This window comes from Grammomys surdaster, unplaced genomic scaffold, assembly GCF_004785775.1.
Source record: "Grammomys surdaster isolate TR1022 unplaced genomic scaffold, NIH_TR_1.0 946, whole genome shotgun sequence".
NCBI lineage: Eukaryota > Metazoa > Chordata > Mammalia > Rodentia > Muridae > Grammomys > Grammomys surdaster.
The window spans coordinates 283,360-294,865 of record NW_021605365.1 but is presented as its reverse complement, the minus strand read 5'-3'; the positions used below and the strand labels follow the sequence as shown (position 1 = coordinate 294,865).

Genomic DNA, 11,506 nt, shown 5'->3' with positions numbered 1-11,506 from the left:
TTTTAGTTTTAGCTGTTAAACACCCTACTGGAAGCTAGAACACGATTCGAATGCCCCTTTACTGAAAGATGTGAGCAATTTAACCAGCTGGGATCCCTAGAGACATCTCTCCCAGGCCTCCAGTTCTCTGGAGATCATGGAGAAAGGAGATTCCCACGCTGTAACTATTACCCAGTAGCCAGTCTCAATCTCTCAAAACTGTTTACAAAGTGCTCTAAGTTCGCCTAAGCATCTCTACATGACCCCCAAGTGCCCATTTTACAAACCGGGAAGCCAAGGGGCTGGGAGTGTGCGCTGCAGAAGTACAGGGCTCGTTCAACACGCATGAGACACTAGCAGTGCAGAAAAGAAAAAGCCGAGTAAGGGAAAAGAAAAGAAAATCTGGTGGCCAACCCGGGAGCCTGCACTCTGCTTCTCCAGTCCTCTACCTCAGACCGGCGGCAGCTCCGGGGCGGGGCTAGCGGGAGTGGGGCGGGGCCAGTGGGGTCATGTGACTCCCGGCCCGGAAGCTCTTGAGTAGGGGACGCCACATCCCGGGTGACCCGGGTTGGATCTGCTGCTTCAAGTGGTCTCCCGTGTCTACCACTATGGCCTGGACCAAGTACCAGTTGTTCCTGGCTGGGCTCATGCTGGTCACCGGTTCCATCAACACGCTTTCGGCAAAGTGAGTCTGGGTCAGGCCGGGAGGGACCTGTTGGGCCGGTGGGTGCGAACACCCGGCGCCCTGTCCCCCGACCGTCCGCTACTCTCCAACCCCACCTTACCACATTACTGAGAGCTCAGTCGCGCTGGTGTGGACGAAGGGGTGAGAGGCCGGGAGAAAGTGGGCATCTGAAGGCCACTTTGATTCGCGGTCACTTCTATCTCCAAGCCTCAGTTTCCTCATCTTTAAACCGAAGGGCTGGATCAGTTCCTCCCCGTGTCGCTCTTGGCGCTGTGGTCAGAAACTGAGAGACTTCCTGCAGGAGCTGGGGGCCTGCAGAGGAAGCACCGGTGCTCCTGGAGTGGCCGAGCTGAAGGGATGGGCAAGCCAGGAGAAGGTGGCCATGGGGCTGCTCATGGGGAAAGAAAGGGATTAGACTACATCTTGATGTTTAGTTGGGACGCTTATGTGGCAGAGGTTTGGAGGCACGAAAGAGAAAGGCCAGCTCCAAGTGGCTTGTTCACAGCATCAAATGCCCAGCTGGACTTTTTCCCTCCAGAATCAGAGGGCACACCGACCTGAGGAGTGACTTGTTGAACGTGGGAGAATTGGAAAAAGAATCAGTGTGGCAAACGCGAAGGTTTGCGTGAGGGTGGGAGCCACTCTGTGGCTCTGCTTACAGATGAGAGAGAACACCTAGCAGGTGCCATCGAGAGAGGCGTGGGTGGGGGGTAGGGGGGAGTGTACAAACCAGTCTCAAAATGAAGCCACAAGGCCGACTGACCCACAGGATCAAAAGAAAGTGTCTATCTGGGAAAGGGGTCCTTAACACAAATCAGAAAGGTAGCTGGATACTTCCGCTCTGGTGTGGGAGTCACAGTCTTCAGCAGGTTGGGAGCTAAGGCCCATGCGTCACCAAGCTGAGAAATCCAACATGGTCTCCTCCATTATAGGTCTCTCCTTTAACTTGACAGTTCTTTGTCACGTTATCTGCCTCCACCTCAGAGCAAGGCCTTGCTGCATCTATTTGCACCCAAAATTCTCAGTGTGCCGGGCATCATCTGTCCTTTGTCCAGTGTGCACGTGGGCAACAGTGAACAATGTTCCTCTCCAAGTCCAGCCTCAGATTCTTACTGGGCCCAGCTAGGAACGAGAGTTGGTGTGGTGGCTCCAGTAAAAGGCCTCCAGGACTGCGCTCTGGGTTTCCTGGGCTTCTGTGCATTGAGAAACTGGCTGTAAGCCTAGTGTAGCCATTTCTTATTTACTTCTCAGGTTTCTTGTGTCTAACAAAGTCCGTCAAAGCTGTTAAGTGCCCAGGAGAGAGGTGGGCACTCGCCAGGTAAGATACCTACAGTGTGGGAGAGAAAAAGTGGCCAGGTGAAAGAGACAGATGTGTACATGTGTGCCAGTCACAATGGGCCCCCTCTCTTCCCCTAAAGGAGGGCACAATCTATGGAACCCAGAATAGGACCTATGCAGTTCTTGGGCTTATCTCTGGGGAAAGAAAGGGATTAGACTACATCTTGATGTTTAGTTGGGACTCTTATGTGGCAGAGGTTTGGAGGCACGAAAGAGAAAGGCCAGCTCCAAGTGGCTTGTTCACAGCATCAAATGCCCAGCTGGACTTTTTCCCTCCAGAATCAGAGGGCACACCAACCTGAGTGATTTGTTGAACATGGGAGAATTGAAAAAAGAAAGAATCAGTGTGGTAAATGCTGGTCTTGTGATGAGATTCTCACACTAGCCAAGGACTGCTCCTAGCCTGTCCAGGCTGCTGTCCCCAAGGAAGAATCCAAATGGTCATTTACTGCTTAGATAAACCATGCTGACTCAGTCTTTCCTTTGAAAACCTCCAAACCGGTCAGGTAGGAAGCCTGGGGAGCCTCAGTCCCAGGAAGCCCCACCCTTTAAGGCTGTCAGACAGTCAGGAGGACTCCCCCGTGAGTGTCTTAACCTTTGATCCCATCCTTAGCCCATCACCTTTTGTGTGGCCTCTCAGGAGCCCTACCTCCACCCCCATCCTGAGATGGGGCCTAGAGCTGGACTAACCATTGTTCTAAAGCAAACAGTGAGGAAGAAGGCTGAGGGAAGCAGCCAGCTTACCAGGATGTGAGATACTGGTTGAAAATGGCATGGCTGGCCTGTGGTTCCCACTAGGTACAAGCTACGGCAGCCAGGGCCGCCAGTGCACAGCACCCAGGCCTACCAAGTTACAGGCCATCTGCCTTGGCATCCTTTCATGTGATCTCAGGGAGGAAAATAGACGGGTTCATCATCCCTAGATGGGAAACTGAGGCACAGAAAGGTTTAGTCATGTGCAACTCCAGCTCAGTTCCCAAGTGATGACTTCATTCTGAGTCCAAGTGTTCCAATCCTAGAATCCATGCCCTAACCTCCAGTTAGGGCAGATGCCTCACTATTTGTTTTGAAGACTAGTTGGTTATGGTTATCTATTTATCTTTTGAAACACAGTTTCACTGTATAGTCCCTAGCTGGCCTTGAACACAGCTTCCTGCCTTCACCTCCCAAGTAATGGGTTTACAGTCATACACCACCAAGCCCGTGGACATTTCGTTATTGTTAAGAACAGAAATCATCCAGTCTGATTCCTACAATTTGCAAAAGAAGTTGCTTTTTTGTGACTTGGCTTACTGATGTCAGGAGGGATTGGTACCTAGGCCTCGATGTCAGTCCCATCCTAGTCATTAGGACTGCCTCGAAGTCCTGACTCTGTGGGCTTCCTATGTCCTCACTGTGTCTAGAATGGGTAATCCTATCAATGTCATCTTCTACTACCACCCCCACCTTCAGGGTTCCCCCTTATGGGACTAGACAGCAAGCCTCATCCAGGTCCAGGAATCCTGTCCATCTTCCCTCTTGCTCACCTTAGGAGCCTCTGGCAGACCTGGGCAGTGTCTCCTGTGTCAGGAGCTCATTGCTGCCTTTAGAGTCCCCGAGGAGATTGGCAACTTCAGATGAGGAAGTGCTGCCTACTCTACAGGGACCACAGGTCAGCTCTCTTCTGCCCACTCAGCATGCTTTAGAAGACCACAGAGAGCTATCACATGCACGTGGGGAGAAAAGCCTTGAATAATCCTACACCCCTCTCTGAGCGTGGGCTCAGGTCCCCTCCCTGGAAAGTTTTGCTTCTCCTTTCAGTGGCTGTTTCCTTCTGCCCTCACCAGCCACTTCTGCTGACCATATTCTTGAACCAGCATGTCTGCCTGGTTCAGTGCCCATGGCCGGTTTCAGAGCCTCCCTGTCCAGATGCAGCCAAAGTTCTCCACAAGAAGAACCAAAGTCAAACAGACCCTCAAAGCTCCCTCCTAAGCTCCAAAGCACCTCACCTCAGCTTCTGGGGGTTGAAGAGCCTACCCATCCAGAGAGGGCTTATGAGTCTGGCTTACCTCTACCTGTGGGCAGGAGACCCTGTGTGGCATCACCAGGCCTCTGTTAGAGAAGAAGCTCCCATTGTCCCTTCACCTTTTGTCTTTGGGACCTGCCCTTTGGGTTCTGTGAACTGCTTGGCATTGTTGCTTCAGCATGGCTACAGGACCAGCTTGAGAGAGCCAGTCAGGAGGCCAGTGCAGTGATGGAGACATGAGGTATGGAAGCTGCAGGAAAGTCTTCTCCCCAACAGCAATGGGAGGGCTCACCACCCATGTATCCTCTCATGGGGAAATCACAGCCCTCCTGAAGACTCCCTGGATGAAACAAAGAAGCTATCTCACTATTGGACAACAGTGCATTCAGGAGGCAGTGGTACCAATTATGCAGGAGTCAGCAGTGACTGAACATTTCAGACATTTCTTCAGTCTCTGTCTCTCCTGGGTGCACAACTTGAATGCTGAGCTTTGAGTGTGGTCAAGGAAAGCCTCCTGCAAGTGACTCATCACCCGGCAGAGTTAGTCACCCCAAGCCTGCCTGCTGACACTCAGGGAACACTGAGAGAAGCTGGCCTCTGCCAGCTGAGGGTATACCCTCCAAGGTTTCACATTAAGGTGTCTAGAGAAAATGGAGGCCCATCTGCAGGGCTGGCTCTCTCCTCCCCTCAGGAGGAACAGTCTAGAGTAAGAAGGTTGGCACAGAAACTGCATTTCTAGTACCAGCCCTGGCTACTAGTCCTATTGTATATTGTGAGTCCTGTGGCCCATCTTGGACTGTAGATATCTCCATCTGTCAAATAAGGGGTTTTTTGCAGGATGATAGCCACGTTTATTTTAGTTCCACATGTCACGGCTGTGGAACTTTGGCGACACCACGCAGAACCCCTTTAGCCTCATCTGTCTCAGGTAGCACTGGATAGTCAGAAATTTCATGTGCTGTGTTTCATACAAAAGAAAAGAGCCAAGGATATGTTTATTAGAAGAGTGGTATGAGGTGCGAGGGGTTCCTCGGTGAGCCCATGCCCAGGCATCCCTTCCCCTGGGGTACCAGCCATATGACGGGTATAGTGTAGAATAGAGTTTATTTAGGGTATGGGGAAGGGAGTTGGAAAGGGAGGAAGGGGGAGAGGAGAAAGGGAAAAGGGGTCAGGGAGGGAAGAGAGTCAGAGACTAAGAAAGCAAACCAGGCCTTTTGCCAGGTAACTGTGGGGCAGAGCCTAGAAGGAATGCTACCAGCTCCCCCACGAACTTGTAATCCAAAGCCCAGGGAGACTACACTGACCCCACCCAAGGGAAGGTGGTTCTAGATGCCTGGGGAATGGGAAGGGAAAGGGACATGAAAGGGTGTGTGTACTGAACACCCCAGAGACCTGGCTTATAGGGTTTGTATTAGCTACTACTTTTGACACTTGTCAGCGTTGGCCTGGGAATCTCTGGAACCCATCTGGTTCCGGATGTGTGATCAAACACTGACCATCTGTGTGTCTGTGTTTCTGATAGTAAACTGCAGCAGGCCTTACCACAGGTGTGCACATTGTCACCTAGGAAAAGCCAAACTTCTCTCTGCACCCTGAGCCTGAGTCGCCCTCTGAAAATGATGGTCCTTATAAGGTTTAATCAGACTACCTGTGGAGTGTGCTCTGCACAGGCCTAGCACAGGCACTGCTCAAAGAGTTGCCTGTTAAGAAACCATGTTTGTGGTGGTGTGTGCCTTTAACTCCATCAGAGCCAAGTGGATCTGTGTGAATTCAAGACCAACCTGGTCCTCATTGTGAGCTTTTAGCCAGCATGGGCTACATATTGGGATCCTGTCTCAAAGGAGAAAAAAAAGTCTTTGGGGCTAGAGAATTGTTGGGGAAGCACGGCCAGGCATCAGAGGGCCATCTGACTTTAAGGGTCATAGCTGCCATCCTCAGACACTTTGAAGATGGATTTGGGATCTTGTCTGTGAAACATGCAGGTGAGCCAAGACCCCTGCTCTTGTCTCCTCCCAGACCTGAAGACATGCACTGGGCTGGTAGCTGGCACCTAGTCCCTAGGTTGGATAGGTTCTTGGATACAAAGAGATCCCATTTCTCTAGTCGGAAGCCAGCCAAACAATACCTGTCCAGACAAACCAGGCCTACCTTGTAGAGAAAGCCTAACCACTCTTAAGGAGAAAGTCTCAGCTGGGCAGCCAGCCAGCTAACTCCCCACAAGACAGGCCCATACTGTTCCTGTTGCATCAGCAGGGGCCACCTCAGACCTGTGGGAAATCAGTCTCACGGACACTGGGCCTGGGGCCAAAGCACCTATCACGTTCACAAGCTAGGGTCTGGAAGGCTCAGTCACTTGACAGAGCATCGGGCTGTGCAGGGAGCAGCGGGTGGAGAGTATGGAAGGACTTCTGCTAAAGTGATTCAAACCTCAACGAGAGTGGGACCAGAATAAGCATTAGATATGAGCTGCACAAGCAGCCCAGGGTGCTTCTGGGTAATGGCCACACTGCTAGATCCAGGTCTAGAGAGTCTTCTTAAGTGTTAGTCTGTGGTCTTAAGGTCCAGGATGAGAAATTTACTTCCCTTTTGTGCATAGGTGGCAACAATTCAGAATGATAAGTGTGGCTGCCCGAAGTGTGCTGGGAAGAGTTCTGGGCTGGATGGGGACCAGTTCCACCACTGGTCTCTGTCTATGGTGGTACTCATTGGCATGCTACTCCATGCTTTAGGTATTAGAAGGGCCTTCCCAGCTGTGAAGGACCCAATGATCTCCTGGGCCAGAGTTGGTTGGATGGATGGTAAGTGGGTTGGCTGGTTGGGTGGGTTGGTTGGTTAGTGGCAGGTCTCTACACATAACCCAGGCTAGCCTCAAACTCACTGTGTAGCTCAGACTGATCTTGAGATCACATCAGCCTTGGCCTCTTTAATGCTAAGCTTACAGATGTGTGGCCTCATGTCCAGATGACCAAAGACTCTTGAGACTTTTCGTGCACTGGTCCCTTCAACAATCCAAAGATTTCAAAAGATGCCAAACAAGTTACAGTAAAGTTCTCAGACATTAGAAAGCAACTTCGCTGCCAATCTTGATATGTGCCCGTAATCCTAGCACTCAGGAACTGGAGGCAGGAGGATTTCAAGTTTAAACCTAGATTATATAGTGAGACCGTGTCTCAGGAAAAAGAAAAGGGGAGGGAGGACTCTCTTTTTTTACCATGTGTGTTTAATACACTACATTTTTAGCAGTGGCTTTAATTTTATTTCAAGGAGTAATGAATGTACCATGTTTAATATAAACAACACTGTTGTAATAATATCTGATTTCTACAAATTGCAGAAGCGCAACTGCTGTGACTGTGTCCATACGTTGATGAAATATATTTTTAAACCCTTCACCATGGAGACAGGCGCCTCTGAAGAGCAGTGTCATCTGGGGCTGACTGTGAGTCCAGCCAGGTGAGAGTCCATCAAGCTGCCAGTCTGAGCTTCCCTCTCTCTGCTGCAGGTGGGCTGACAACTTCGTAGCTGAGGGCTGTGGAGGAAGCCAGGAGCACTACTTCAAGCATCCCTTCGTCCAGGTACCAGCATTATCCTCCTGCTAGTCTCCCAGGCTTTATCCAGGCTCCCCTGCGGCTAGTCTCTTTCCTGGCCTAGAGATGAAGCTACCCTAGTTCCCCAAAAGCTCTCCCAGAATAGAGCCAGAGTCCCAAGAGCACCCCTGGATGGATGGTCTCACTGTGTCCCATCTGGACACGTGGAGACACTAGGTCCAGTGAGAAGAGTGTCTTGTACATCTCCCTTGAGCACAGAACTTCTCAGGCATGGGGATAATGAAAGGTACCCCATTTCTGGTCTGAGAGTTGGAAGACTCAGGATTATTCCCCAGCATGACCATCTGCCCTTCCATGAGCCTTTGACCTGAGTCTGTTTCTGTATCTGGATTGGAAAAGGTCTGCCTAATGAGCTGATTTTACACTGTGCCACACCCCATAGAGTGTCCAGTGAGATGTTCTAGGGCCCCTGTGACAGGCCTGGTGGCCTAGCTGTCCTCCCAAAGCTGTTCTCCCTTTGTCCATAAAACATTTTGGGGTCCTTCATAAGCTCTTGTCTAAAGTGCAGTTATATTAAAACAAAACACAGTACCACTAAAGGTGACTCCAAGACCCTCAGTGTGGATTCCTTGTGTCCTGTTCCTGCAGGCAGTGGGCATGTTTCTGGGAGAGTTCTCCTGCCTCGCTGCCTTCTACCTGCTCAAATGCCGAGCCAGAAGACAATCAGACTCCAGTGTAGAGCCCCAACAGCCCTTCAATGCCCTACTTTTCCTGCCCCCAGCCCTGTGTGACATGACAGGAACCAGCATCATGTACGTGGGTAAGTAAGTAACTTGGCCAGTGAGGCCATACTTAAGGGACTCCCTGTGAGACAGCATCACCAGTGACACACTCACTACTGCTCCCCCACAGAACTCATTTGTGCATCTCCAAGACTTAGTAAGGGCAAGCTCATCTTGTTCCTACTCCCTGGGGACATCTTGGTGGCAGCTAGCCTTTGCCCTTAACAGCTAATAATCAGGTCTCTCCTTTACTAGCCCTGAACATGACCAGTGCTTCAAGCTTCCAGATGCTGCGGGGTGCAGTGATCATCTTCACAGGCCTGTTCTCAGTGGCTTTCCTGAACCGGAGACTGGCACCAAGCCAGTGGCTGGGCATCCTGATCACTATTGCAGGACTGGTGGTAGTTGGCCTGGCTGACCTCCTGAGCAAGCATGACAATCAACACAAACTCAGTGAAGTAATCACAGGTGAGGCAGCTGCTCCTCCTGTCCCCTCCCCTCTGGAAGCCTACAGAAAGTTACCCCACAGATTCATCCAGGCTCTGCCATCAATGTGTCCTGGGTTGGGTCATATACCAGCCCTTGATGGGTAGAAGTGTGAGGGAGAGCAGAAGATGGAGACTGGACCAAGGAAGAGAGACAGACGAGCAGCATGAGGAGGCTGCCTAGTCCTGTGGCTCACATTCATTCACAAATACAAACTCCAAAATCCACTTTGGAGTGGAACAGAAGGGCCAATCATGACACATGCCCAGCCCCAAGCATTTCTTACCACAGTAAGCCAGACCCAGCAGGAACTACTGTAGCACACTCTACACTGCCATGACCACCTGAGTCAGTCAGCTTCACATATAAACCTGAAGTGTCTTGTCTCAAGCCTGTTGCTCCCTGCAGGACCTGCCCACCACAGATGCAGCTCTCAGGCCAAGGCAGGTCTCTGGGCCTTCTGGAAGCCCAGGCCTACATGCTGTCTACCCTGGAGGCCAGGAAGTCAGGACCCATGGTCAACCCTGGAAAATCAGGAGGCTGGCTTGCTGTGCTGTCCCTGGACTCTCCTATCACCACCCCAACCCTAGTTCCAGGGTTGCCGTGCTTGACTGGAGTCTCCTCTCCTCAGGTGACTTGTTGATCATCATGGCCCAGATCATCATTGCCATCCAGATGGTGCTAGAAGAGAAGTTTGTCTACAAACACAACATCCACCCACTCCAGGCAGTGGGCATCGAGGGTGCGTGTGGGCACAGGCCTGGGAGCAGTGGCTGGAGGGCGGGTCTCCTGGGGCAGTGTGTGCTGTGAGACTCATAGAAGCAGGATACAGAGCGGACTGGGAACTTGATAGAGTGAATCTCCATTCCCCAGAGGGACAGGGGCTAGGTGAGAGGAGACAGAAGGAGAATGAGCAAGATGTACACCTCCTCCTCTAGAGGGAGTGACAGCCAGGAAGGGGCCAGACAGTGCACCCGAGCTTGGACCAGTTGAACTCGGGTACCTCATTGCTGAGAAGTTCTGAGACTCTTGGAGCCACAGCTCCTGACAGGCAGGGGAAAGGAAGGACTTCCTGACAGGGCAGTTGCTTGAGTTGCTAGGTGTGAGTTTGGAAACCAGTGAGTTGTCATTTGAGTGTAGTATCAGGTTGACATCGAAGCAGAGGGACAGATCCCAGGAGTGGGCAACAGGAACCTAACAAAAACAGTGGTTCAGAGATGAGCGTGCCTGTGGGCCGTGCTGGGAGGCCAGGCAGGGCAAGAGTGTGATGTGTGTGTTTGCCTCCCCCCAGGCTTCTTTGGCTTTGTGATCCTCTCTCTGCTGCTCGTACCTATGTACTACGTCCCCGCTGCCTCCTTTAGTGGAAATCCTCGTGGGGCGCTGGAAGATGCTCTGGATGCCTTCTGCCAAGTGGGCCGGCAGCCCCTGATCGCCCTGGCTCTGCTGGGCAACATCAGCAGCATTGCCTTCTTCAACTTTTCGGGGATCAGTGTCACCAAGGAAATGAGCGCCACCACCCGCATGGTGCTAGACACCCTGCGCACCGTGGTCATCTGGGCCTTTACCCTTGCCCTGGGCTGGGAGATCTTCCATCCACTGCAGATCCTCGGTTTCCTCATCCTCCTCATGGGCACTGCCCTCTACAATGGGCTGCACCGACCACTGCTAGCCTGTCTGTCCAGACGCTGGCGACTGCCTACCCAGGAGGGAGAGCAAGAGAGACTGCTGGGTGACAGCCGGACTCCCATCAATGAAGCCAGCTGAGCCCGCAGTGGGATATCTGCTGCCACCAGACAGCTAAGGCCGTGCAGACTGGTATGCTGTGAGTGTCCTGTCCCAAGGCCTCTCCCCACCCATCCCTACTGACCCCTCTGTGCAGCCGCTGCCAGAGAGGATGGGAGGACACCAGGTCCTGCTTTATTCCTGAGGCCTGGAATATTGGGACCCAGCCCCCACAGGCCCAGATATGGCAACCACTGTCAACCTCCCAGTTCTGCTGCACTAGAACAAACTTGTGAGCTTGGATGTCAAGAAGCTACAACCCTAGTATTTCTGTTACACACTAACTTATCATGGTAGATTATCTAGCTTATGAACCATAAGCCACAAAGAAGTCGGTGAACAGGTTCAAATCAGAACTAAGAAACTGTTCTGCAAAGTTGGAAGATATTCCTGAAGCCTGTCTAAAAAACCTAGTTTCTGGCTCAGCCATGGTTGCAGGCTCAGGGTGTGTACCAGGTCTGACTGCTCTGCAGCACAGATGTACATAATGTGTCCTTGGTGCCTTGCAGCCCCAGCATCCTGTGGGCCTCTCATTGTCACTAGCCTGAGCACACTGGTACCCTTCCTCCCCGTGGTAGGCTCTTTGGTATTTTTATTTTGGTTTGCCTTGGGTTTTTTGCCATTACATGGCCCTGGTTGTCCTGAAACTCATGATGTAGACCAAGCTAACCTCAAACTCCCAGAGATTCACCTTCTACTTCCTCAGTGCTGGAATTAAAGGTGTACTTCATCACGTCCAACACCTCCTTGATGTTTTGATGTTCTGTTCTTCATACCCCAAGGCCTCTCTGCCTGGGAAAGATTAAAGGGGAATTCCAGGCTGCCCTAGGAAATCACTTCATAAACCGTTTTGTTTTGTTTTGTTTTGTTTTGTTTTGTTTTGTTTTGTTTTGTTTTGTTT

The 11,506-nt window shown here is 51.5% G+C and overlaps 1 protein-coding gene across 2 annotated transcripts; it reads left to right on the top strand.

The window, feature by feature from the left end:
* The first annotated feature begins 507 nt into the window (after positions 1–507).
* On the top strand, positions 508–11,450 carry Slc35f6 (solute carrier family 35 member F6). 2 transcript variants are annotated; one of them, XM_028782937.1, is made up of 6 exons: positions 508–664; positions 7,510–7,582; positions 8,204–8,375; positions 8,593–8,805; positions 9,455–9,565; positions 10,115–11,450. In XM_028782937.1, the coding sequence occupies exons 1-6, from the start codon at positions 588–590 to the stop codon at positions 10,585–10,587; spliced, it is 1,119 nt and encodes a 372-aa protein (XP_028638770.1). In that variant the 5' UTR covers positions 508–587; the 3' UTR covers positions 10,588–11,450. The 2 variants fall into 2 exon arrangements, with proteins under 2 accessions (XP_028638770.1, XP_028638771.1); XM_028782938.1 differs by lacking the exons at positions 508–664; positions 7,510–7,582 and adding an exon at positions 7,385–7,460.
* Positions 11,451–11,506: the final 56 nt, after the last annotated feature.

Bases quoted from the DNA above. Each gene is read 5' to 3' on its own strand.
- Slc35f6 (XM_028782937.1), top strand. From the start codon at position 588: ATGGCCTGGACCAAGTACCAGTTGTTCCTGGCTGGGCTCATGCTGGTC. The intron at 8,376-8,592 runs GTAAGTAAGTAA...CTCCTTTACTAG, and splicing joins AACCAGCATCATGTACGTGG to CCCTGAACATGACCAGTGCT. The intron at 8,806-9,454 runs GTGAGGCAGCTG...TCCTCTCCTCAG, and splicing joins ACTCAGTGAAGTAATCACAG to GTGACTTGTTGATCATCATG.